The following is a 24,702-nucleotide window of genomic DNA, read 5'->3' as shown; positions in this document are numbered from 1 at the left end:
CCATACAAAAGAAAAAAACAAAAACACAGAAGAAAGAGAACTGTGAAGCAGCACATCCAGTCAAGTGGACCACACAAACATTCACACGCCATTCGTCTTCGAAATCCTGGCTCCACCTCACACGCAAAACCATCTGAACATATATTTTCTGTGCTTCTTGTTTATAAACGAGCTCCTAATCTCTAATTACAATATTTTCTCTTTTAAAGCCAAATACTCCCATTGTTCGGTTAATCGGAAATAATTAACCAAATTAAGCTCTGGCCGAACTAATATGTGCCTATTGACTACTGAAATCAGTTTGTTTCATCTGACGAAACTGGGCCACTCCCACAACTTGAATGATATGTCGTGGTTGCATGAGATTCGATGGACCATACTTATGAGGCAGGACTGCGTCTCCTTGAATAATGGTCAAACCGATCCTCCAGTCCGACTACACAGGCCGTCAACTGTGCTACAAGGATTAAGGATCTTTGTCAGCACAGAGTAATCGCGCTAAAACATCTTCCATTCCATACCTATTTCGTTTTCGTATCTCTTCTAACTCCCAAATGACGGCTAACGACACACGCGCAGCTTGTCAGACGATTTTACGCGCCTCAAGGAAACCAGCCGTAATCCAGGGTTAAACTTTAATAACTCTGACTTCCCACAACAGTCATACATTTTAATCATTTAAAATGACCTAAACTGCATTTATTTTAGCTAAAGTAGGACGAATTTCATATGCTCATGAGATATCGATGGCTTCAACAATGTCATAAACCATCACTTTCAATGTTTTATTAGACAACAAATAACTTAGTTTTTTTTGTTGTAGCTTACGACAGACGAATGCATTTCAATCACAGGAACCCTCCACACCCAAGGAATAACTATCATGTAACCTAAAACCCTGCTACATTCCTCCTGTCCTAAGAGCCTGATTCCTTAACACCTTTATCGTACAGTAGCCTCCATTTTTACTGCTTCTACTTCTCAACTGTGGTGGGTGAGGGAGCCCATCATCCACTCACTCAGAGTAGTGGTACTCTATTTCGGGTATCGCTACACTGAGTGACAAACTAAATGGCTTCCTAAAAACGAGGAAATCATTTATTACACCGGGTGGTAACCTTATAACCAACCGACAAGTGTTCCCCACGTGACAACAAGTGGGTTGGCAGAGGATTAGTGCCCATCTCCGGAAAACAACTAACTAAAAATACTGACAAGAAGCCTCGGATCTGGGCGGACTAGCAGGTGACAACCAAGGACCGGACAAAGGACATGGGACGGATTGCGACATGGAATGCAAGAGGAGCAAATGGTGTGTGTGTGTGTGTGTGTGTGTGTGTGTGTGTGTGTGTGTGTGTGTGTGTGTGTGTGTGTGTGTGTGTGTGTGTGTGTGTGTGTGTGTGTGTGTGTGTGTGTGTGTGTGTGTGTGTGTGTGTGTGTGTGTGTGTGTGTGTGTGTGTGTGTGTGTGTGTGTGTGTGTGTGTGTGTGTGTGTGTGTGTGTGTGTGTGTGTGTGTGTGTGTGTGTGTGTGTGTGTGTGTGTGTGTGTGTGTGTGTGTGTGTGTGTGTGTGTGTGTGTGTGTGTGTGTGTGTGTGTGTGTGTGTGTGTGTGTGTGTGTGTGTGTGTGTGTGTGTGTGTGTGTGTGTGTGTGTGTGTGTGTGTGTGTGTGTGTGTGTGTGTGTGTGTGTGTGTGTGTGTGTGTGTGTGTGTGTGTGTGTGTGTGTGTGTGTGTGTGTGTGTGTGTGTGTGTGTGTGTGTGTGTGTGTGTGTGTGTGTGTGTGTGTGTGTGTGTGTGTGTGTGTGTGTGTGTGTGTGTGTGTGTGTGTGTGTGTGTGTGTGTGTGTGTGTGTGTGTGTGTGTGTGTGTGTGTGTGTGTGTGTGTGTGTGTGTGTGTGTGTGTGTGTGTGTGTGTGTGTGTGTGTGTGTGTGTGTGTGTGTGTGTGTGTGTGTGTGTGTGTGTGTGTGTGTGTGTGTGTGTGTGTGTGTGTGTGTGTGTGTGTGTGTGTGTGTGTGTGTGTGTGTGTGTGTGTGTGTGTCCAGATGCCTGAGGGTGCAAAAGCAGACATATGTAGTTTAACTGAGACTAAATGGAAAGAAGAGAGTGGTAGTATGGATGGGGTATATCCGCGAAAGCAGGTGAGAATGACAGGGTAAAAGAGGGTGTATGTATTGTTGTGTGCAGGAGATGGAAGGAGAATATAAGAGAATATGGATCAATTGGTTCAAGGATTGTGTGGATAAGACTGAACGTGGAAATACAAATGTGGACGATTGTCAGTGTGTATGCGCCAATGCAAGATCGTGCAAGCAGAGTGAAAAAAGAACTCTGGGCAAATGTGGAAGCATGTATAGAAATTGTTTCAGATGAATGAGAGATTGTTTTTGATTGGAGATATGAATGTAATGTTGGTAATGTGATGGAGGATGCAGCAGATGGTAAGTGGAGTGTGCCTGCACAAATGGATGAGAATGGTAGTGCTTTAGTAGACATTTGTGCCGGGAGGGGGTTGGTGATAGCCAATACCCTCTTTAGGCACAAAATGATCCACATGTATACATGGCGAGTGATGAGAAGGGTGTGTGGTGAACTGAATGAATGGAAGGCAATGACTGATTACGTGTGTGTGGATGACTGAATGAAAAGGTATGTTATGGATGCAAGAGCATACACCTGTTGGGGAAGTGGATTTTCAGACCACCACTTTGTGGTGGTGAAAGTCAAGGTTCAAGTGCAATGGTGGAATAGGAGAAGGGAAGGACAGGAGGAAGTAATCCATACAAGGAGGGTAGAAAGGATGCATGAGGATGGAAAAAAGACAGATTATAAGAGAGAAGTGGTGGAGCGACTGGGTGAATATGATCTGGGGCAGATGGGGGACGTGGACGGTGTGTGCAAGATTTTTCACAGAAGAAATCTGTGTGGCATGTGAGGTGCTGTGTGGGGTGAAGAGACGATGAAAGGGGATGCAAGGAACAGCATGGTGGAATGAAGAGGTGAGACATGCTGTGGCATAGAAGAAGAATGCATACAGTGAGTGGATGGAAAGGAGAGGCATGGAGAAAGTTGAGAGATGGAAGAGAGAGTTACATGTAGAGAGGAGGAGAGAGGTGAAAAGATCAGTGAGAGAGAGTAAGAAGAGAATGGATGAGGAATTTGGAAGGAATTTCAGTTTAAAGTGGAGGGAATGTAACAAAATGTTTTGGAAGGAAGTAAAGAGAATTGGACAGAGTAATAAAGAAGTTAGCAGGGGAGTGAAAGATAAAAATGGAAGACTGATAGTGGAAACGGAAGAAAAAGTGAGCAGATGGAGAGAACACTTTAAGGAACCGCTAAACATAGAGAATGAAAGTAATGGAGTATAAGTGGCTTGGGAATGGCTGGGAGAAGGAGGATGGTGAGAAGGGAGGAAGAGACCAGTACAATGGAAATAGTGGAAGCAATGAAGAACGTCAAAATGAGCAAAGCACCAGGAATTGATGGAGTGTGTGATGAAATAATGAAGCACGGGGAAGAGATAGTTGTAGAATGGATATGGAAGATGTGCAGATTGGCCTGTGAGGAAAGTATATGAAGTCCCAGAGGATTGGAAGTCGGGTATAATTATTCCATTGTACAAAGAAAAAGAGAAAAATGAAGTGTGTGGTAATCATAGGGGCATTTGTTTTCTTAGTGTAATAGGCAAACTATATGGTAGGATACTTATTGAGAGAGTTAGGGAAATAACAGAGGAAATGGTTGGAGAAGAACAGGGAGGTTTTAGGATGGGAAGAGGTTGTGTAGATCTGATATTCATCTTCAGGTCTTTAGTGGAAAAGTTTCTGGAGATAGGAAAGAAGTTATATGCGGCCTTCATGGATTAGGAGAAAGCATATGACAGAACAGATAGACAAGGAATGTGAAAAAACTAAGAATATATGGAGTAAAGGGAAAATTGTTGAATGCCATGAAGAACATGTATAAGAGTGCTGGGCTGCAGTGCGCGTGAATAGTGAACTGAATGAATTTTTCTATTTGAATATTAGACTGAGACAGGGATGTGTCATGTCCCTAAGGTTGTTCAATCTGTGTATGGATGGGGTTATAAATGAGATATAAGGTACAGCAGTGGATGTTGGAGTGGCCCTAATGAGAGAGGGCAGCCTTTGGAAACTTCCTTTATTGTATTGTTGTTTGCAGATGATATTGTATTGTCAAGTGAAAACGAAGGGGAACTGTAAGGCATGGTGAAAAAAAAAATTAGGAGAGTGTGTAAGAAACGGAATCTAAATGTTAATGTTGGGAAGAGTAAATTTATGGGCTTCAAAGAGAAATGAAGTCAATGTATGTACAGTGAGACTGGATAGTGAGGAAATGGAAAATGTGAGTGCATTTAAGTACTTGGGTAGTGTGATGAGTAAGGATGCACGTTTGGAGCATGAAGTGCTTGAAAGGGTACAATAAGGAAGAAAGGTTGCTGGTTCACTGACTGCAGTGAAAAGAAATAGGGAAGTGAGCATGGAAGTAAAAATGTCACTGCATGACAGTATTGTGATACCAACTCTGACGTATGGGAGCGAGGCTTGGATGTTGTTGAAAGGACACAAGTCAAGAGTGACGGCAGTGGAAACGAGTTATATGAGAAGCATGTGGAGTTGCATGGAGAGAGAGACTGACAAATGAGGAAGTGAAGAAGCGTTGTGGTGTGGATGTCGACGTGATGGAATCCGTTAGGAGAAATACACTCAAGTGGCTTGGCCATGTGAAGGGATGGAGAGCGAGAAACTAACGAGGAGAGTGTATGTGAAGGAAGTGGAGGGAGGGAGAGGGAAAGGGAGACCGAGGATGAAATGGAGGGATGGAGTGGAGACGTATATGAGGGATGGGGGTGTGAGCCGGGAGGAGGGCAGTGAAACTGCGGTGGACAGGGCGACATGGAGGCGATTTGTTTGTTGTCACCCCTTACGGGATAAAGGTGCCTGGCAATAAATAGACAGATACTTCACAATAAAAACAACATCAGCAGTTCTCTTCCTCTGTATCACCAGCTTAAACTACGTGATAACAGACCAATAAACGGCTCGAGTTTCAACATAGCGGGTCGGGGTGGGATGAATTGGAGGGTTCCAAGTGGTCAAGTGGTGTTCTGCTAGTGGGTAATGGGTTCTATAAGTAGGTAAGTTGGTTCTGTGAGCGAGTGGGTCGTATAAGCGGGTGAGTGGGTGTGTAAGTTGGTGAATGGGCTCTTTAAGTGTTTTGGGGGAAGTTTATTTATTTATTTATTTTAAGTGAGTGAGTGGGTTCTGCAAGTGAGTGGATTGTAGTAACGTGTGAGCGAGTTCTGTGAGTTGGTGAGTGGGTTCGAGTCCCGTAAGGCGTGCAGGTGGTGTGGCATTTGAAGGGGCTGGAATGTTTTCTCTCTCAGCCTGGCTAGATTTAGGTTTCTTTTTTATTATTGCTGGCCACGGTTTTGTGCAATTTTTCTCTCTTCCATTTTACAGTATTCAAAACCTGCTTCACTTTTAGCTTAGCTTTATTGACATTCGTTCTGTCTGCTTCGTGCGCCTTTTTTTTTTTTTTTTTTTTTTTTTTTTTTTGTCACCACAATAACTCTCAACTTTTTTTCACTCCTGCAACATATAAAACCCTCTCTCCCGTGAATCTTTAAACATCTACCATTCTTTCAGTTTGCTATATTCTTTCCCACCAGTCATCATCATCATCATCATCATCATTACCACCACTGATCCAAACACTGTTTCCTATATCCAGCAGGGTGTGGGGAGACTTTAAGCATAGCTATTTCATCGCTTTTAAGATGTAAACTAGAACAGTGGAGGCGTTTACTGCTTCTCTCCCTTCCCCCCTTTAAAAAAGGGGAGGGGGGGAGGGAAGGACCCTAGCAAGGCCACTGGACGAAAAGAACTTCATAGTTTTTTAGAATTTAAAAATTTCAAATTATGAATCTTTTTTAAAATAATGTCATATTTATGCAAAACTTTCCAGAATATAGGCTCTAGCTCCTACCCCCTCCCTCCCCAAAAAATGGCCTAAAAGCCACTTTGTGAATATGATTTAAGTCCCTCATAATCATATTCAGGGTCCTAAGAAGGCACCTGTCACCATCTTGGAGGGTCTGGAGTGGCTCGAAGGCTAATTTCAAATCCGTCCATTAAAATAACAGTAACCCAGTGACAATGGCTCTCTTAGGTTGGCCCCTGAGATGGTCCAGCAATCACAGACGAAAGGAAGTCTCTGATGCTGTTTCCCCTCTCCTATGGGTACAGTTTCTATGAGACTACATGCTGCACGGCGGGTTCGTAACGTCTCTCAACCAGTGTGGGAAGAAGAGAGATTAAAGTTTTCCATTCTCGCCGTTTCAAATATTCTATTCTCAAACACCCGTAGTTCCCATCTGCTATGATTCCTGTGCTGTATTTACTCAGCCACTATTCAGTCTTTTACGTTCTTGTTCATAAATCATCCCTTATATAGTCTACAATCAAAATCTCTACTATCTACCATCCTATCAATATACTGAGACCTTATCATCTATATCATCTACCATTCTGTCTATCTTTCAATCCCTTACAATATATCGTTCTGTTACTTTTATATTCGGTGTCCATCTCTTACTACGAGTATCCACCCCCAGTTACTTCTCTTCGGACACTCTTTACCGGTCTATCTCACTGTCATTTCTCAGTCAACTCGCCTGTCTGCCTGTCTGTTCTTTCCTGTGCCCGTCCGAAAGCAAGAGTCTGTTTAATAGGGCTTGGCACGTTTCTGACGCACGCATAAACAAATCCATGTATAAGGGGAAGAGGAGGACTGACAGAGAGCAGAGGGAGGGAGGAGGGAAGGGAGAAAGGTGGAAGGGAGAGAAGAATAATACTGGATAATTCTCTCTCTCTCTCTCCGCAGTTAGGTAGCACTTAGAATGGCACTGAACCGACAGCCTGCCCATACCGTGTACCCGTGTCTGACGTACTGTTTTTCCTGCACATCTGCATCATTGGCAATACAAACGCACGCACGCGCGCACACACACACACACACACACACACACACACACACACACACACACACACACACACACACACACACACACACACACACACACACACACACACACACACACACACACACACACACACACACACAAAATAAATAAATAATTAGAATGCACTAACTGAAGTGAGGGACTTGTTGGGTTCGAATTCGAGTTGTAATTTTTTTTTTTTTTTTTATGCACCAGAGGCGTGGGTCGGTTTGCTACCGTTAAGTGCTTTGAACTACTGCTGAAGCACTCATATGGTGCTGGAGAGGATGTTTTCACGCGGTGACACTGATATAGCCAGGCAACTTTGCTGGCTGACCGTACAAACGTTCCCTCCCTTTCCCTCGAAAGGAGGATGCTGGATTGAAGAAGGGGAACTTAAGGCCACAGTCCACTGGGTTCACGTCCACATGAACCTATGGCGCCTGAAACTACTGCAACATGCACGCATACGTTTGTGTAAGCCCTCTTATTCCACATTCTCCTCACATACACATAGCCCTTTTGAGGTACATGAGAACAACTTATGTACTTTTTTTTCGGTACACTCCTCTGTTGTCATGACTTATCTGTTTACAAATATAATTCACCTCAAGGTATATACTCTGATAAAACCCTTAGGTCATCTTTTCTTTCATCATCCTGAACACCTATTAAAAACACTAGTTTCGGTTTTCCACTCATCAACGTTCTCACTCTCGTAGACTTTAGTGACACTAGCAAAGCCTCGCCACACATCACATCACATCACACCACACAACGCAGCAAACCACCATCTCACACCACACCACACAAAACCACCCTCCCACACATCATACACGGACACAAGGACATAAACCAAATGACACAGATCATCAGCATCAAGTGTTTTTGTGCTTATTTTTCTTCGGGTATCACTGAGGCAGGAAATTTCTCACTTTCCTAAGTGATTTGTTCTGACTGCCCAACTAATCACACGAGAAGAGGCGATGGAAGGAAAATTTCGTGAAACAATGGTAAAAAGGAAACAAAACAGCTCATACTTCTAATATAAAACAGAAAAAATTTCGAAAACCAAACCTAAAGGGAGTCATGGCAAAGTTTTAGTTTTATTAAGACCCTCACTTGCTGACAAACTTTCGAAACAAGGGCGGCACCTGTTGTTATATCAAATCCCAATATGCAGTTGATACTATTTTAAACTTCACTTCATCCAGTTTTGATTACTCATTATATAAATTAAATTGCCAAAACATTACCAAATATATCTGTGTAGTTTATCGTTCCCCCAATGCTTCTTCGGAACCCAGTGTATTTGATTCCATATCCACTCAGTTGAGTAACCTTGACCTTGCCCTTGGCAATGAAATTACCATTTTGGGTGATTTTAACATACACAATGTTGAATGGCTATTGCATTCTGCCCGGACTGACGACGCTGGTCTAGAATGCGAGCTATTTGCGGAATCGTTTAATCTCACCCAGTTGGTAAAGCAACCAACCAGAATACCTGATAACCCTGACCATAATGCCCATCTCTTGGATTTATTCTTGACAAATAATCCAGATCAATACAGGATAGAGGTACTGTCACCACTTGGATCCTCTGACCACAATCTCATCAAAGCCTCATTAGTTAACCCTCCTACACCTCCCCATTCCGAACCTGTCAGGGTGACCCGATGGCACTTTGACAGGGCAGACTGGGATGGATTTAGAAATTATCTTGCTGATGTTCCATGGCAGTCTTTCTTCTCTAGTGATCCCAATTCTACCCAGTCCCACATTTGTGACTTAATACTAGCTGGTATGGATTTATTCATACCAAGTCAACAATTCACTAAAAGATCAAACTCTCCAAAATGGTTTGATGGCAATTGTGCCAGAGCAACAGCCCAAAAGTCATTAGCATATAACTCTTACTTAAAATCAAAAACACCTGAATCACTCTCCCAATTTAAAATTGCTAGAAATCATGCAAAAGCTGTATTAAATCTATCCAAATCAAACTTTCTTCAAAAGCAAGCATCAAAACTACTTAACAACCCTAATGACAATAGAATATTCTGGTCAACTCTTAATTCTTTCAATAATAACTTTAACAAGTCATCTTCCATTCCCCCACTAAAATCTTCAGATGGCAATATTACAAATGACCCACGTGGGAAAGCAGATATCTTTGCTAGTACCTTTGCAAGAAACTCTACCATAGATGATACCAGCCAGAATGTCTCAGTACTGGAACTTGATTCTCCCGAAATTGCCCCACTTAAAATACAGACAAGATTTGTAAAATCCATCCTAGACAACTTACCTACCAACAAAGCTCCCAGGTCCAGATGGAATTCCGCCAATTGTTTTGAAAAAGTGTTCCCCTGAACTTGCCTCTGTCCTAGCTAAATTATTCAGACTATGCATACGTACTTCTTTATTCCCAAATTCATGGAAAGAAGCCAATATCCACCCAGTTCGAAGAAAGGAAGTTCGTCTGACCCCTCCAATTACAGACCAATAGCTATCACATCTTCTCTTGGTAAGGTATTTGAAACTTTAATTAATAAGCATATTGTTAAACATCTTGAATCCAACAACTTAATTAATGATAGACAATACGGTTTTCGCCACGAAAGATCCACCATTGACATACTCAATCTCTTAACTCATACCATCCATCAATCAATTGATCTTTTTGGAGAAACTCATGCAGTAGCTCTTGATATCTCTAAAGCTTTCGACAGAGTATGGCACCGTTCCTGCTGTCCAAACTCCCTTGCTATGGACTAACGTCTTTTGTTCCTTTGATTTCTTCTTATCTTAGTGACAGGAAAATAAGAGTAAAAGTAGATGATGTATATTCGAATTTCCACTCAATTAACACCGGCGTGCCGCAGGGATCAGTTCTGGCGCCAACCCTATTTCTGGTTCATATTAATGATCTCTTATCTGTCACTCACAATCCCATTCACTCATATGCAGATGACTCAACACTACATAGTTCATTCACACTCAGACATCCATTTACAAAGTCTAATATCTCTACCTCTCAACTCAATACAGCCATCTCCATAAATGAAGATCTATCTACAATCAGTGAATGGGGACAAAACAACCTTGTCTCTTTTAATGCTAGTAAAACTAAATATATACAGTTTACCAATAGACAGATATTGCCAGACTCGTACATTACCTTCAGTGCTACTAATATTCCCATCTCCAAAAGTATTGAAATTCTTGGTGTCTCACTTAACAGTGCCCTCAGCTGGACCTCTCATGTCAGATCACTTGCTAAAACCGCCTCAAAGAAACTTGGATTATTGTACAGAGTCCGTAACTTCTTCGCCGATGAGCAGTTAGCTATAATCTATAAGAGTCATGTGCGCTCTCAGCTTGAATATTGCTCACCCTTGTGGAATGGTTGTGGAGAGGTTGCATTAAGGCAACTAGACAAAATTCAGAATAAAGCTGTTAGAATCATTAACAACCCTGCCATTACATATAAACTACCTCCCCCGCAAGTAAGAAGGAATGTTGCCTCCCTTGCATTATTTTACAGATATTTTTTTGGCAAATGCTCAGACGAAGTTGCGTCCATGGTGCCACCTCTCCATGCCTTCCCTCGTGCTACACGGGCATCTGGTAGCGCTCATGACTGGAATGTCACTCAACCATATTGCAGAACTTCTGCCTATCAGAATTCTTTCATTCCCCGAACTGCATCTCTCTGGAACTCGCTTCCCCAGAGTTGTTTTCCTCCAAATTTCAACCTACAACTCTTCAAGTCTAACTGTTACAGATATTTTATGAACAGAGGACACCAGTAATCTGGTGTATGGATTATTTTTTTTTCTCCATTTGTTTTTCCTTCCTCCGTTGTTATTAAAAAAAAAAAAAAAAAAAAAAAAAAAAAAAAGCTGCCCATTCCTCTTCTCATCTAAATTTGGGCCCGAGTTTGGGTGCTATAAGACTTTTTGTAGCATCTTTTCCTTAACGATATATTTTGCATTTTACACCTTAACATTCGCTTGTATGTTATTTATACTACTTCAGTGACAATATTGCTTGCACCAATAACATACTAGAGGATTATAAGGGGAACTGAGCAAAATATATCACTATTAATGAAATGTTACCAAATCTCGGCCAGCGAGAAATCGGACCTCTTTGCCAGCAAAGTCTTACCAACTGTCACTGTTTCTTATTGCTACGTCGAGGCTGCAGCTGTACTGACCTGCGGTAGCTCTGAGGCGGGGAATACTTCAGTGGCGTGCTGGATGAGAAGTTCAATGGCGCGTGTCTGGTGCACTGTGTCCACCAGGGAACTGAGAGATGCTGAGCCTTCCGCCGTCCGCAGCAGCGTCGGTCCGAACACGATGCCTACATACAAGGTGAAATATCAAAGCTGCACAAATTTGCATGGCCACATATAAAGAGATGCAATCGCTTCTCTGCTTGCAGCATTGTCAATATGAACACGATGCCTGCACACACTAGAAAATATTAGTTTCATGGATTTGCATGAGTGCATGTAATATTACTGACACACTTTTGACAAAGGCTATCCAAACATAATAGTTGAACACACAATAAATACTGAAGGTAAACAGATTTATTTGGTTACAGACAAGAGCAAAGTTAGTCTTAATGAAAAATGGTACTCTAATTAAATACACATCAGTGAATTAAAATATCACTTAAGAAAATAAAGCAAGTGCTATACCAACCAGTTCATTCACGTCCCCTCCACTCAGAATAATTCCCCATCTCCTTCCACCCACCACATGCACCCACTGTCATCCCACTCACTGACAGTTATTCCTGCTACCTTTTACAAGTGCACTCTCACTCTTTTTCACATCCAATTTTTTTTTCTTTCTTTTTGAGTGATACGTTCGATTTTGACATCCATTTCTTTCACAAATAGTTCTTTTTTACGCAACGATCCGATTCCGACCATCCTGTCAGTGAAAGGAGACCAGTGGGAAGCGGGGTTTTCGGTTGAGGGATTCACAAAACAAATAACTCTGAACAGGAATAGATACTTTGGTATTGTTCGAAGGATCACTGATGGACATGACACAAACCAAACCACATCCACACCACACACACTCCTACTTGCATTCTAGGTGACGTAGGAAGCTGCGTATCACCTCATCTTTAGCGATAGATTTGAATATTTCGCCATAACATTGTCTTTTGTGTTATATATTTATCGTTTTATTATCGACATCAGTGGCAGGCATGAGGATATTGAGGTGTAATGTGCAAAATATATCGCCAAGGAAGTGGTGGGACGAACTTCCAGTCACTCAGAATGCAACCCTCTGTCTCACTCTCCCGCCCACCACACCCACCCCTGCCCACCCACCTAGGTTGGATGGTGGCATGTTGTTGAGGTGGTGCTGCGCTGCGACGCGATGAAGGTGGTGCATGAGGGCTGACAGACACAGGCGGTGGTTCTTGGGCAGTCTCTTCACCACCTCACTCAGCTCGGCCGCCGCACCAGCACCACCACCCTCCACACCACCGGCTGGGTACTCCTTCGCTATCCTGGGGCACGGGACAAAGAAGAGGTCAGGGGTCATACGGGGTCACAGAATGAATCAGGGGTTAAAGAAGAGAAGAGGTAAGGGTCATATAAAGTCAGAGTTCATATGGAAGAATGGGTCAGGGGCTAAAACAAGGTCGAGGGTCATATGGGGTCAGAATTCATATTTTATCTGCGAATGGGTCGGGAGATAAATGAGGTCAGGGGTCATATTGTTTGGAGGTCATATGGTAATAGAGAATGTGTCTGAGGTTAAAGAAGAGGTTACAGGGGTCAGAGAACGGGTCAAGATTAAGAGGTCAAAGGTCAAATGAAGCCCAGAGAATGGGTCATGGATTATAAGGGGTTCACAGGTTGGATAAGAGGTGTCAAGTGCGGTCAGGAGTCAGAAAACAGGTCAGGGGTTAAAGCAAGAGTTACAGGTCAGAGAATAGGTCAGGTGCCAGAATGGATCATGGATTAAAGGATAGTTAGCGGTCACAGAAGAGGTCAGGGGTCAGGATGGGTCTGGGATAATAGAATGGGTCAGATGTTAGAGGATGGGTCAGAGGTTAGAGGATGGGTCAGGGGCCATATGAAAAATCCTGGGTTGGAAGATAGGTCAGGGATGATACAGAAGGCAGAGCAGTCAGGGTACTACAGGACTCAGAGGTCATATAGGCAACACAAGAGGTCAAAGGTCAGAGGTAACAGAGGAGAAGTCAGAGGTCATACTGGCACGAGAATGAAGGCTTAAAACCATCAGGGGTCAGAAAGGAATCTTCAATGGTCAAAAGTCACTGGGGTGGAGGATGATATCAGAAGCCAAGTAAGAGTCAGAGGGCACACATGGGGTCAGTGCTCTATCAGAAATTGAAGTGTAATACGACAGAATAGTTTAGGAGGAACTCTTGGCTAACTATGAGCCAGGGGCTGCATGGCGTCAGGGGTTACATGAGGGATCAGGGGTAACATGGGGGAAATCACATGATGCCAGAGGTCACATGAGGGTCAGGGGGCATGAGAGGCCACAAGAAGGGTCAGGGGGCATGAGAGGCCACGACAGGGGTCAGGGGGTATGAAAAGTCACAAGAGGGGTCAGGGGACATGAGAGGTCACATGAGATGTCAGGGGGCATGAGCTTCTATGAGGGGTCAGGGTGTATGAGAGGTCACAAGAGGGGTCGGGGGCTTGTGACTGTTGTGAGGGCACATGAAAGGTCAGGGGGCATGAGCTTATATGAGGGGTCAGGGGGCATGAGAGGCCACAACAGAGGTCAAGGGGTAAGAAAAGTCACATGAGTCAATGGGATGAGATTATATATGGGGTCAGGGGTCACAGAAGGGGTCATAGAAGCTCTTGGAATTAAATTTAATAAATGAATGGATAAAATCTAATAAATTAAAGCTTAATGTATCTAAAACAAAACATATTTTCTTTAAAAACCGATCAGTAAAAAATTCTTTGCCACCATTACTACTTGATGGTGAAACTATACAAAATGTCAGTAAAATAAAATTTCTTGGTATACTCATAGATGAGAATTTAAATTATAAATATCATACAGATGAAATATGTTTAAAGTTATCCAAAGTGTGTGGTGTATTATACAAAGTCCGTTATAATCTAACAACAGAGGCTATGGTCAGCATTTATTATACACTATGCTATCCTTACCTCATGTACTGTGTAGCCATATGGCCATGTACTTGGCCACCATTTTTTAACAAAATAATAGGAGCTCAGAAAAAATTTTTAAGATGTATATAGTTTCTAGGTAAATTCGATTCAACAACCCCAATATTTTCAAATACAAAATTGTTGAACTTTGAAAATATTCATAAGTATTTTACATTACTACTGACGTATAAGACCTTAAGAGTCTATGTAGGGAATGATATATTTAAGTTTGTAGAAAACCCACATAATACTCGTAGTAATAGCATTAATTTATGCTCTCCACAATTTAGAACAACCCTCTTCAAGAACAGTATAATATCTTTCGGCCCTCAACTGTTTAATGGTTTACCAACAGATAAAAAAATTCTCCTTAAGTCAAGTAATATCCTAACATTTAAAAGGGAAATGAAAAATTATTTGTTAGGTCAGCAATACATACAATACACATAATTTTGTAATAATTTAGCATACAACAAAAGCACCACAAGTTATGATACAATTAATGCATAGTATGTGTATGTGTGTGAATGTAAATGTGTAGCTGTGTGTGTGTGTGTGTGTGTGTGTGTGTGTGTGTGTGTGTGTGTGTGTGTGTGTGTGTGTGTGTGTGTGTGTGTGTGTGTTTTTGAGAATATATATATATATATATATATATTATATATATATATATATATATATATATATATATATATATATATATATATATATATATGTACATTATGTATGTATGTATGTGTATGTATGTATGTATGTGGGTATATATGTATGTGTATGTATATGTATATGTGTGTATATATGTATATGTATATGTATGTGTGTGTGTATGTATATGTATATGTATGTGTGTATATATGTGTATGTGTGTGTGTATGTGTATGTATGTATATGTATGTGTATGTGTATGTGGGTATACTGTATATGTGCACATGTGTGTACGTGAGAATATGGATGTACAATATGTATGTAAAAGTATATGTGTGTATGTATATCGATGTATATGTATTTATTTATGAATGTATGTATGTATATATGTATGAGTGTATGCATGTATATTTCCGATAATCATAAGGTTGTAGTTTATATTTAAATAATTTACTTTTTTTCTGATACACATACGATTGTAGCTGGTATATCCAACTAAAGCAACCACAATTTATATATAGTATTTATAAAAATGTCTGTCAGGGAGCTTAGGCTCGACAGACCGTTGCTTGTTTTGTAATGTTCAAATGTATAGCCTACATGGATGTATGACTATAAAGCAATAAACATTTACTTACTTACTTACTTACCATTAGGGGTCAGGGACATGAGGTCACACGAAGGGCCAGGAGTTGAGAGGTCATATAAGGGGTATGGATGATGAGCAGTCACATGTGGTATGGGTCATGAAAAGTTGCGTGATGGGTATGGGTCATGAAAGGGGACATGAGGCGTCAGAGATTATATGAGTGGCTGAGTTCACTGGAATGCAAAGGAGAACAGTGAAAAATAAGCAACAACAGACCTATTAGCCTTTATAAGGCAACTGTTACGGAAAAGAAACAGACTATGGTATACTTTCTATGAGTCTAAAATAAGGATAATAAAACATGAAGGACAGCCAGCGATACTGAGAGACAATGGTGGACCAAGTTGCGCATTACTGAAGGCACAGGAAATTGCTATGAGGAAGATTGTGCCAATTTGAAACATGGAAAAATTTTGTTTTTGTGGCAGTAAAAACAAGGGCGCAGGCTACAGCGTCCGCTGAACATGGAGGTATTCCCGGGGAAGATGGTGCTCCCGTTTCACCACCTTCGGGATCCAGCTTCTAAACATATTCCTTTGCTGACGCTTTTCAGTGCTTTAGTAATGAGAAGAGCAGTCCAGCTCTCCATATCACTGAAACATTCCCTCTCCCTCCCCTCTTATCTTGTTCCTCTCTTCCTTCCTTTCATGCTTCCGCCCTTCCTTTTTTGGCTTGCTTGCCTGCATGCTTGCTTCCTTTCACTCTTCCTTCCTAGCTGCCTCTCTGCTTGCCTACCTACAGTATATTGTGAACTGCATTCAACTTTACAATGGAAACTATGAAAACGATTTAGGAATTATAACAATAAATTATATGTAAAACAAGTCTGTTAAGAGCCAGAAAACTAACAGGATTTATAACATTCATCTTGTACAATTCCCTGTTATACTCATAATCAAAGTACCGTATCCAGTTCTGGTCACGTTTTTGCAAAATAAATAATAATAATAATACTAAGAGACAGAATGCAGCCAAAAGTGAAAAAAAATGATACAGATATTGAGAAATGAACCATAAGAGGAACGTTTAGATAAGCTGAATCTGTTTGCCTTATCGAGGTTCAGATCACGAGGGGATTTACTTCAGGCAAAGAATATCTTCAGAGATCATGATAATACGGAACTTAAAAAATACATCACATCAGATCGACCCAAATACACTAGTGGTAATGGTCATGATATCGTTGGCAAAAGTTTTCAGTCACTTGAACCTAAGTATTTCTTCTTCAACAGCGTCGTGAGAATATCACAAAATTATCCTCTAATGTTATAAACTGTGACAAAGTTTAATTGCTTGGCTGAAGCTTCTGATTCCCAGCGAAACATGTTCACACTGGAATAATACATGTCTAAAGTAAGCTTTCTTCATTATAGAACATGAGGCCACAGCCACAGCATAACGTCGATGTGTGCCTAATACTGACCATTATACTTTCCCTTTCAATAAGAAAGTAAAATATAACTTCAAAAAAACTTCCATGACAGCTCTTACATTCTACCCCATAACTAACACCCATGAAAAGATTTGAAGGCTGGTGCTTTTTCTTTTCCTTTCTACTCCTATCTACTCTTGCGCTGCACAATATCAGTACAGTAACCTAGCCTCGGAAGTATACCGCTGCTACCAGTTTTCACACCATCAGCAAATTAGGGTACTATAAAACAAAACCACACACTTTCACCAAAATTATATACGTAAAACAAACACTGGAGTTGTAGGTGGGACTGTAGGTGGGGTTATGGCAATGAGGTTGTTGGTGGAGTTGTAGATGCAGTATGGGAGTTGAGTTATGGCAGCGAGGTTACTGATGGAAGTGTAAATGGGGTTGTACAAGAGGTTTTAGTTGGGACTGTATTAGTGTTGTCGAAGATGGGTGGGGTTGTAGCTCGGGTAAAAGGTGGAGTTTCTGGCCGAAGAGTTGTGGATGTGGTTGTAAACACTCCTGCAGTTGGGTTACAGAATAGGTGTGACTGGAGGAACTGGAAGATGGGATTGTGGCCGTGATTCTGGTGGTGGGGCTAATGGCTTCGGGTGGGCTGGGGTTGGACGCGGAATCGAGGGCGGGCTGAGAGGGGTGCCGTGTAAGAGGGCCTTTCATAACGGGATTCCGGTGATGGGCGTTTATGTGCAGATCCTGTGTGTGTGTGTGTGTGTGTGTGTGTGTGTGTGTGTGTGTGTGTGTGTGTGTGTGTGTGTGTGTGAGAGAGAGAGAGAGAGAGAGAGAGAGAGAGGAAAAACTTTGTGCATCAGTGAAAGAAACAGGAGAGAGATGAAGTCCTCAGAGAAAAAGATTGGAAGTTGGCAGAAGACGAAAGCAGGTTACAAGAATGCCTTTGACTTCACCCTGTCAAGAAAAGTGGACAATCCTCCGCCTCCAAACACACACACACACACACAATTAACTCTTTCTTTCTTTCTTCTTTCCTTCCCTTCCCCTTCATTTCATCTCTCTCCCTTTATCATCCTCTGATTCTCTCTTTCATTTTCGTCTTCCTTATTTCTTCGCCTCCTTTCTTTCACTTTCCTCTCTCTCTCTCTCTCTCTCTCTCTCTCTCTCTCTCTCCTTTCATTATGCACCACTAATCTCCCTCATTTTCCCTTTTTTTCCCTCTGGTAATCCGGCACCATTTTTCCCGGTTCCCTCTCTTTCCATATTTACTCAGGTTTTTTCTACCCAACCTGCCGCACATTCTCGCCTCTTTACCTCGTTTCTCGTTCGCCTCCTCCTGCTTCCCCCTTTCCTTCCTAATTCTCTTGTCATTCCCTTTTCTCCAATATTTATCATGTTTTCATTTTCACTCATGTTTTTATTACCTCACTATCTTCGTAGCCCTCTCATTGTCAGAATAACTCTAGTAATCGATTCCAGCTAAAGGCGTATTATTTCATTCAGCTGGGAGTGTGTATAGGAATCAATGTATTAATGTCTATCGCTTCTCTTCTTCTCTTTTCATTTTCTCTTTCCATATTTATCCTTCGTTTTTCTTACACGAACTGCCCTTCCTTCATACTTTTTTTCCTCCTAATTTCTCCTTCTATTCCCCCCCTTTTCTCTCCTCCCACCTTTTCATCCTATTTCCCGTCCCTTACCTTTCCCTTTCCTCTTGAATTCTTTTATGCCTCTTTTCTTATCATCCCAAATCCCGTGTTATTTCTTCCCTTTCCCTTCCAGTATCTATGTTTCTTTCCTTTTTCCCTTTACTTCCATCTCATCTACTGTATTTTTATCCTAATCTCCATCACCTCTATTTTCTTTTCCTTTACATCTATTGTGCTTATTTCACTCCCATCATTGTACTGTCTTTTCTTCATTATTTTAGTTTTAATTTTTCTTATTAAGCCATTCACTTCTTTCCCCAGTTCCCTTCGCGATTCTCTCTCCCTCCTCCTAATTTTCAACATGTCTTTCCCTTTTTCTTCTGGCTTCTAGTATGCCTTCCCTCTCCTCCTGCTTTCTACTGTATTCACCTTTTTCTTAATTATTATAACACCATTTTTGCATATTTTCTACCGCCCCTTCCCTCCTTTTCCCCTTTTGTCTCTCCCCAGTTTTTCTCCTCTTCCTCCTCCCGCTTCCAACTCTCTCTCTCTCTCTCTCTCTCTCTCTCTTGTCCCTCGTCCCCTCTAATTGCTTCGTCCCCATCTCTCTTAATTTCTCTCTCCCCTCCTCCCTATCCCCTCATTTTCTCTCAATCTTTTTTTTTCCCTCTCGTTCACCCTCCAGCTGTTTGCCTAGCTTCCCTATTCTCTCTCTCTCTCTCTCTCTCTCTCTCTCTCTCTCTCTCTCTCTCTCTCTCTCTCTCTCTCTCTCTGAGCTTCCTCCCTTTTCCTTTCCGTCCACTCTCACCTTTTCACAAATTTATTTTATTCTTCCCCCTCGCGTTGCCTTTTTTATTTTTAGTTGGTTTCTTTAATTCCTCTCTCTTCAGTTTTCACGTTTCCTTCATCTTTTTTTTCTTTTAGTCCTTCACCTCTTCTTTTTTTTAATCGCGAGCTTCCTCTGTTTTCCCTCTTTTACCTTTTCTTCATTTCTTATTTCTTACACTTTTTTCAATGACTGTTTTCCTTCTCTCCTATTCACTTCGTTCTTTCGTTACTATCTTCCTTTTTTGACCAATTGTTTCTTCTTTCTCTTTCAAAACAGATATTTTCTTTTTCTCTTCTGCTTATCGTGCCTTTTTCTCCTTTTCTCCTCTGCTTATCGTGCCTTTTTCTCTTTTTCTCCTCTGCTTATCGTGCCTTTTTCTCTTTTTCTCCTCTGCTTATCGTGCCTTTTTCTCCTTTTCTCCGTTGCTCATCCTCCCTTTTTCTCTTTCTCCGCTGTTCATCGTTCCCTTTATTCCTTTCTCCTCTGCTTCTCATCCCTTTCTCACTTTTATTTACTCTCGCTTCTTTATCCTTTCGCTTCTTCAGGACTTTTATTATTCCTTCTTATCTCTTTCACAAGGACGTTATTTATACGCCTTATTATTATTACTCTCCCCTGACAATTTGATTTCGCTTAGAGAAGGCCGCATCTAACCATTCCATTCCGAAAAAATCTCTGAAGTTGAATATAATCGGTTGAAGGCAGCAAGAATAAATGGGAAGAAGCATTCAAACAACGCAATGCTCCCTCTAATCAGTTGGTCTATGGGTTGGACAATTAACTTTTACTTATTTTAACGAACGAAATCAATCCCTTCCATAAAGTTTGGCCCAAATCTGACAAAAGTAAAAATTAACATTGCCAAGTAAAAGTTTAACCGAGCTCTGTGGCCATGACCTTTATCCCACTGCTCTAAAATACAACAGGTCAGTCCTTGCCTTCCCTCTACTCCCCACACACACACACACACACACACGTCGAGGACAGCCTATCACCCTTTCTAGCTTAGCTCTCTCCGTTTCTGCTACCTACATTACTCCTTTCGTTACCTACTCCCTTCTTTCTGCTATTTCCCTTCCTCCTTTCCTTCCTTCTTCACTCCCCCTCCTACATTTTTTTTTTCCGTTCCCTAAGTTTGCAAGATATTATAAAGACGTCCTACAGATAAAGTACTAAATTCTTTCGTTCACTTCTCCCATTCTCCCAGCCATAGTGTTTTGCATCACAGCTTTCCTTTTTCCCTCCTATTCCCTTTCTCCTCGTCCCGCCCTCTCGTTTCATCAGCTATTCTTTTTTCCCCTCACTTTTCTTCATCTTTCCAATTTTCTTTGCAATAATTTTCTCTTATTTTTCCTCTCTGTTCCTTCATTTCCTCCCTCTTTTCTCTTTCCTCCCTCTTTTCCCTCTCTCTCTCTTCCCACATCTTCTTCCTCTCCCTCTCCAAGCCTCTCTTTTCCTTCATTCTCCATGCTTTTTTCCCTCTTCTCTACCTCTCTCCTTTGTTCCCCAGGGCCCCGTATTTAACACGGCGAAAAATACCTCAACTGATAAAAATGGCAAAATGTTTCCACTAAATATTTTTCTATCCTCTCTCTCTCTCTCTCTCTCTCTCTCTCTCTCTCTCTCTCTCTCTCTCTCCTTGCTCCTTTTTTTTTCTTCTCTTCATCTTCGACTTTCTTCCTTGTTGCTTCTATCCCTACCTTATTCAATTACCGTTCCTCCTCTGTTGGCTTCTTCTACCCTCCTTACTTTCCTTCCATTCTTCCTTCATTTTCCCCCTTTCCGTCCTTCCTTCCTTCCTTCTTTCCTCACTACCTGTCAGTCTCCTTCCCTTCCTTCCTCCCATAACCATTACTTGCCTATCCCCCCCCCGCCGTCCCTCAAGTGCTCCCCTTCTCCCTCCCTCCCTCCCTCCTGCCTCCGTACCTGCATCGCTCCTTTCAGATTCTTCCCTCCATTCTTCTCCCAAATTGTCTTTCTCTTCGCTCCCTCCTGCCGTCCATCCATACCTCCTGCCACTCTTCCACTTTCCCTCTTTCCATCACCGTCTTATGGTTCATCGCCACATTACCCTCCTCTTTCGTTTCATCTCCATTTCACCTTTTACTCCTTTCTTCCTTCCCGTCCTTCCTCATTCCCTCCTTCCCATTCCCCTCTGCACTCCACCCTTCCCCCCTTTCTCCTTCCTTATCCACTCAACCCTTTTGTTTTCTCCGTTTCAGCAAGTTCCGTCTCTTCACTCTCCTCTTCCTTTTCTTTCCTTCACTTCCCTTTCCTCCCTCCTCCTTTCCCTCTTCAAGCTCCTCTCTCTTTCCTCTCCCTTCTTTCCCTTCTTTTTTCCCTCTCCTTCCTTCCTTCCCTTCCCTCCCCACTACTTATCATCCTTCCTTCCCTCTGTACCCTGCTCTCTCTCTCTCTCTCTCTCTCTCTCTCTCTCTCTCTCTCTCTCTCTCTCTCTCTCTCTCCTTCCCTTCTTCCTTTACCTCCACCCTCTCTCTCTTCCTCCCTCCTCCCCTCCTCTCCCCTTCGTCATACCTCTGCATCTTTCTCAATCACACCTATTCATTCATCTCTTTCTCCTCTCTTTCTTCATTTTCTGTCCTTCCCCTCTCCTCTTCATCTTTTTGCTATTTCTCTTCTCCCTCCCTCCCTCCTTCCTTCCTCCTCCTCTTCACAAGCTCCTCTCCTCCCTCCTTCCTACTTCCCTTTCATTCTTCCTTCCTTTTTTCACTCCTTCCCCACAGTCCTTCTTTCCTACCTGCTCTTCAAACATCTCCCTTCCCTTCCCTCACTCTTCTCCTCCTCCCTCCCTCCCTCCCTCCTCTCTGTTTCACGATCCCCCTTCCTCCCTCTCTCCTTTCCTCCTCCCTCCTTTCTTTCTTCCCTTCCTCCATACCTCAACGACTCCTTCTTTCCTCCCCAGTTCCTCCCTATCTTCCTTCCTTCCTATCTTCCTCATTTCTATCCCCTTCCCTCCTATCTATCTGTCTATTTATCTGTCTCCCTCCCTCCCTTCTTCTTCGTCTCTCTCTCTCCCTTTCACGTTCGTTCTCTTCCCTTCCTACATACCTCCTCCTCCTTCCCTCCCTCCTCCTTTTCCTCTCTCTCCGTCTCTATCTATCGACATATCTCTCTCCGTTATCTACCCTCTTCTTCCCCCCTGTTTCCCTTCCTCCATTCCTTCCTCCTTCACTCTTACTCCTGCATCTCTTTTTTGCTTTTATCATTCTCCAAGTTCGCCTCAGTACGTAAATGCAAGCTAAAAGACTGTGTGTGTGTGTGTGTGTGTGTGTGTGTGTGTGTGTGTGTGTGTGTGTGTGAAAGCAAGCATGGGAGCGTGTCTGTGCATTAATTCCAAGCATAGAGGCACGTGGACACATTTACATACCCCTGTTTAGAGAGAGAGAGAGAGAGAGAGAGAGAGAGAGAGAGAGAGAATCGCTGCGTGTAAGAGGGAGATTAAGGGAGAGGGGCTGAAGCGAGAGATAACGAGGAAACAATTACAGAGAGAGCGACAGAAAGCAGTGAGAAAGTGAGACAGCGTGAGAGAGAGTTTAGCAGAAGGCAGATGAATAGTTGCCTAATGTCGCTTCCGGAGGGGGGGGGGTGGACTTAGGATGAGAGGAGGGGGTGGGAGGGATAGAAAAGAGGGAGTAAGGAGGGGAAAGACAGGAAACGTGAGAGAGAGAGAGAGAGAGAGAGAGAGATGGAACAGAAAGCAGTGCCAAGGCACAGCAAACCCGTTCCCGAAAGTCATTTTAGTGCTGACGTATAAATAGAACATGATATCTAGTCAAAGATGTCACACATCAAATCTGGAGTAAATCGGGTGAAAATTGACGATTTTATGCATATCTGAAAATTCAGGCTCGACCCACCTGACACTGACCCGCTAATGTAATGTGAATGCAGATTTGAAAGATGCACCTTCAGGTTTTGGTTTCATGTCGATATGGAGAACTTGAAAGAAGTTATGGGGAAAAAAAATACTTTTTTTACATTTTCTAGGCCTACAGCCTTGGCCTTGGCCCAATTTGGCCCAAAATTTAATCAGATGATCAGGTCATACCCCATCATCCCTGTAATTTTAGTCAAAATCGCACCAGTAGTTTTTGCGTCAAGTTGTTAACAGACAGACAGACAAACAGACAATCCGAGTGGGATAAAATACCCGTCCCCGAGTCCCTCCGGGGTGGGGACTGGTAACATGATGATCCAGCCATTACAAACTCTGAACCACATATTTTCTAATTCCAGACGTTAAAAAAGAGGACAACAAAGTGTAAGGCCCATACTACGACGAAATAAGTTGTACAAGAGAACAGATGGAAAATAACGCCTTAAACGACAAATATAAATATGGAAGAAGTTTCATTACAACGGGAAAAAAGAACCAAATGTAAGAAAATTAAAGTGTCACTACTAACCATGTATTTTCTCTAACGCATTTATTTCGTTTACGTTATTCAAGGGTTATACCTGGCAACAAGTATAGCTTTTTTTTTTTTTTTTTTTTTTTTTTTCAGAACCAAACTATAGGTATTGTGAGAATTAGTCAACTATACAGTATATTCAAAATCAAGAAGTAATACACCAAACACTCTATATCAACTACATTCAGTAAGCCAAGTTCGTAACTTATTTATAAAAGAGAGAGACAGAGAGACAGAGAGAGAGAGAGAGAGAGAAAGAGAGAGAGAGGAAAATACAGTCTCTTCCCTTTCGCTGCCTCCCTCCCCCACTCTCTTTAAGTGCTCGCTGTTGCAATAATCGGAAAAGGTTTGTTTTTGGGGGTGGGGGTGGGGGGGGCAGGCGCTGGTATGAGGCCGTATTCATGAACTTTCCTAAGCGTAAGTCGTGTATACGCTTGTTTATACTTTTCATCTTCACTCTACTACCAAACACTTCACAGGCCAAACTAACGTGAATGCTAAAGTAAAAAGCACGACCCAGCGATATTATTTCTATTAATATATCCCTGCTATGGAGCCATGTTTATAGTTAGATTTGGTCAGGAGGCTTTATGAATACCTGGCCCGTTCCGCCGTGTTCCTCCCACCGCATCTCATTATACACAAACACTGCCTTTGTGTTCTCCCGCCCTTGTTTGCCCCGGCCTAACCTGCCAAGCGGTATTTGCGGCATCTGGCCTGGGCGAATATGCAGTCAGTGGGGCTATTTGGGTGAGGATTAGTGGGGTTTTAGGGATTCATGCTGCGCTAGGTTATTATTGTGTTATTGTGTGATGTTATCTTAAAAGGCGAACTGCAAACTGAAATAAGTTCGTCGGGGTAGGACTGGACTAAACAATGTTGTGCTGTGT

The 24,702-nt window shown here is 42.2% G+C and overlaps 1 protein-coding gene across 1 annotated transcript in view; it reads right to left on the bottom strand.

The window, feature by feature from the left end:
- The window catches only part of LOC145413654 (uncharacterized), a 332,513-nt gene that overhangs the window by 35,346 nt on the left and 272,465 nt on the right, over nucleotides 1-24,702 (bottom strand). Inside the window, exons 7-8 of the mRNA XM_080283312.1 lie at nucleotides 12,382-12,563; nucleotides 11,245-11,390 (exon numbers count right to left, since the gene is read on the bottom strand). Coding sequence (XP_080139438.1) covers nucleotides 11,245-11,390; nucleotides 12,382-12,563 — 328 coding nt within the window. The remainder of the gene's footprint in view (nucleotides 1-11,244; nucleotides 11,391-12,381; nucleotides 12,564-24,702) is intronic.

The sequence above is a fragment of the Coenobita brevimanus genome, chromosome 97 (assembly GCF_032717465.1).
Source record: "Coenobita brevimanus isolate Jiangsu-jjx chromosome 97, ASM3271746v2, whole genome shotgun sequence".
In the NCBI taxonomy this organism is placed as follows: domain Eukaryota; kingdom Metazoa; phylum Arthropoda; class Malacostraca; order Decapoda; family Coenobitidae; genus Coenobita; species Coenobita brevimanus.
The sequence above is the reverse complement of the archived record's forward strand: the minus strand, read 5'-3'. Positions and strand labels throughout refer to the sequence as shown.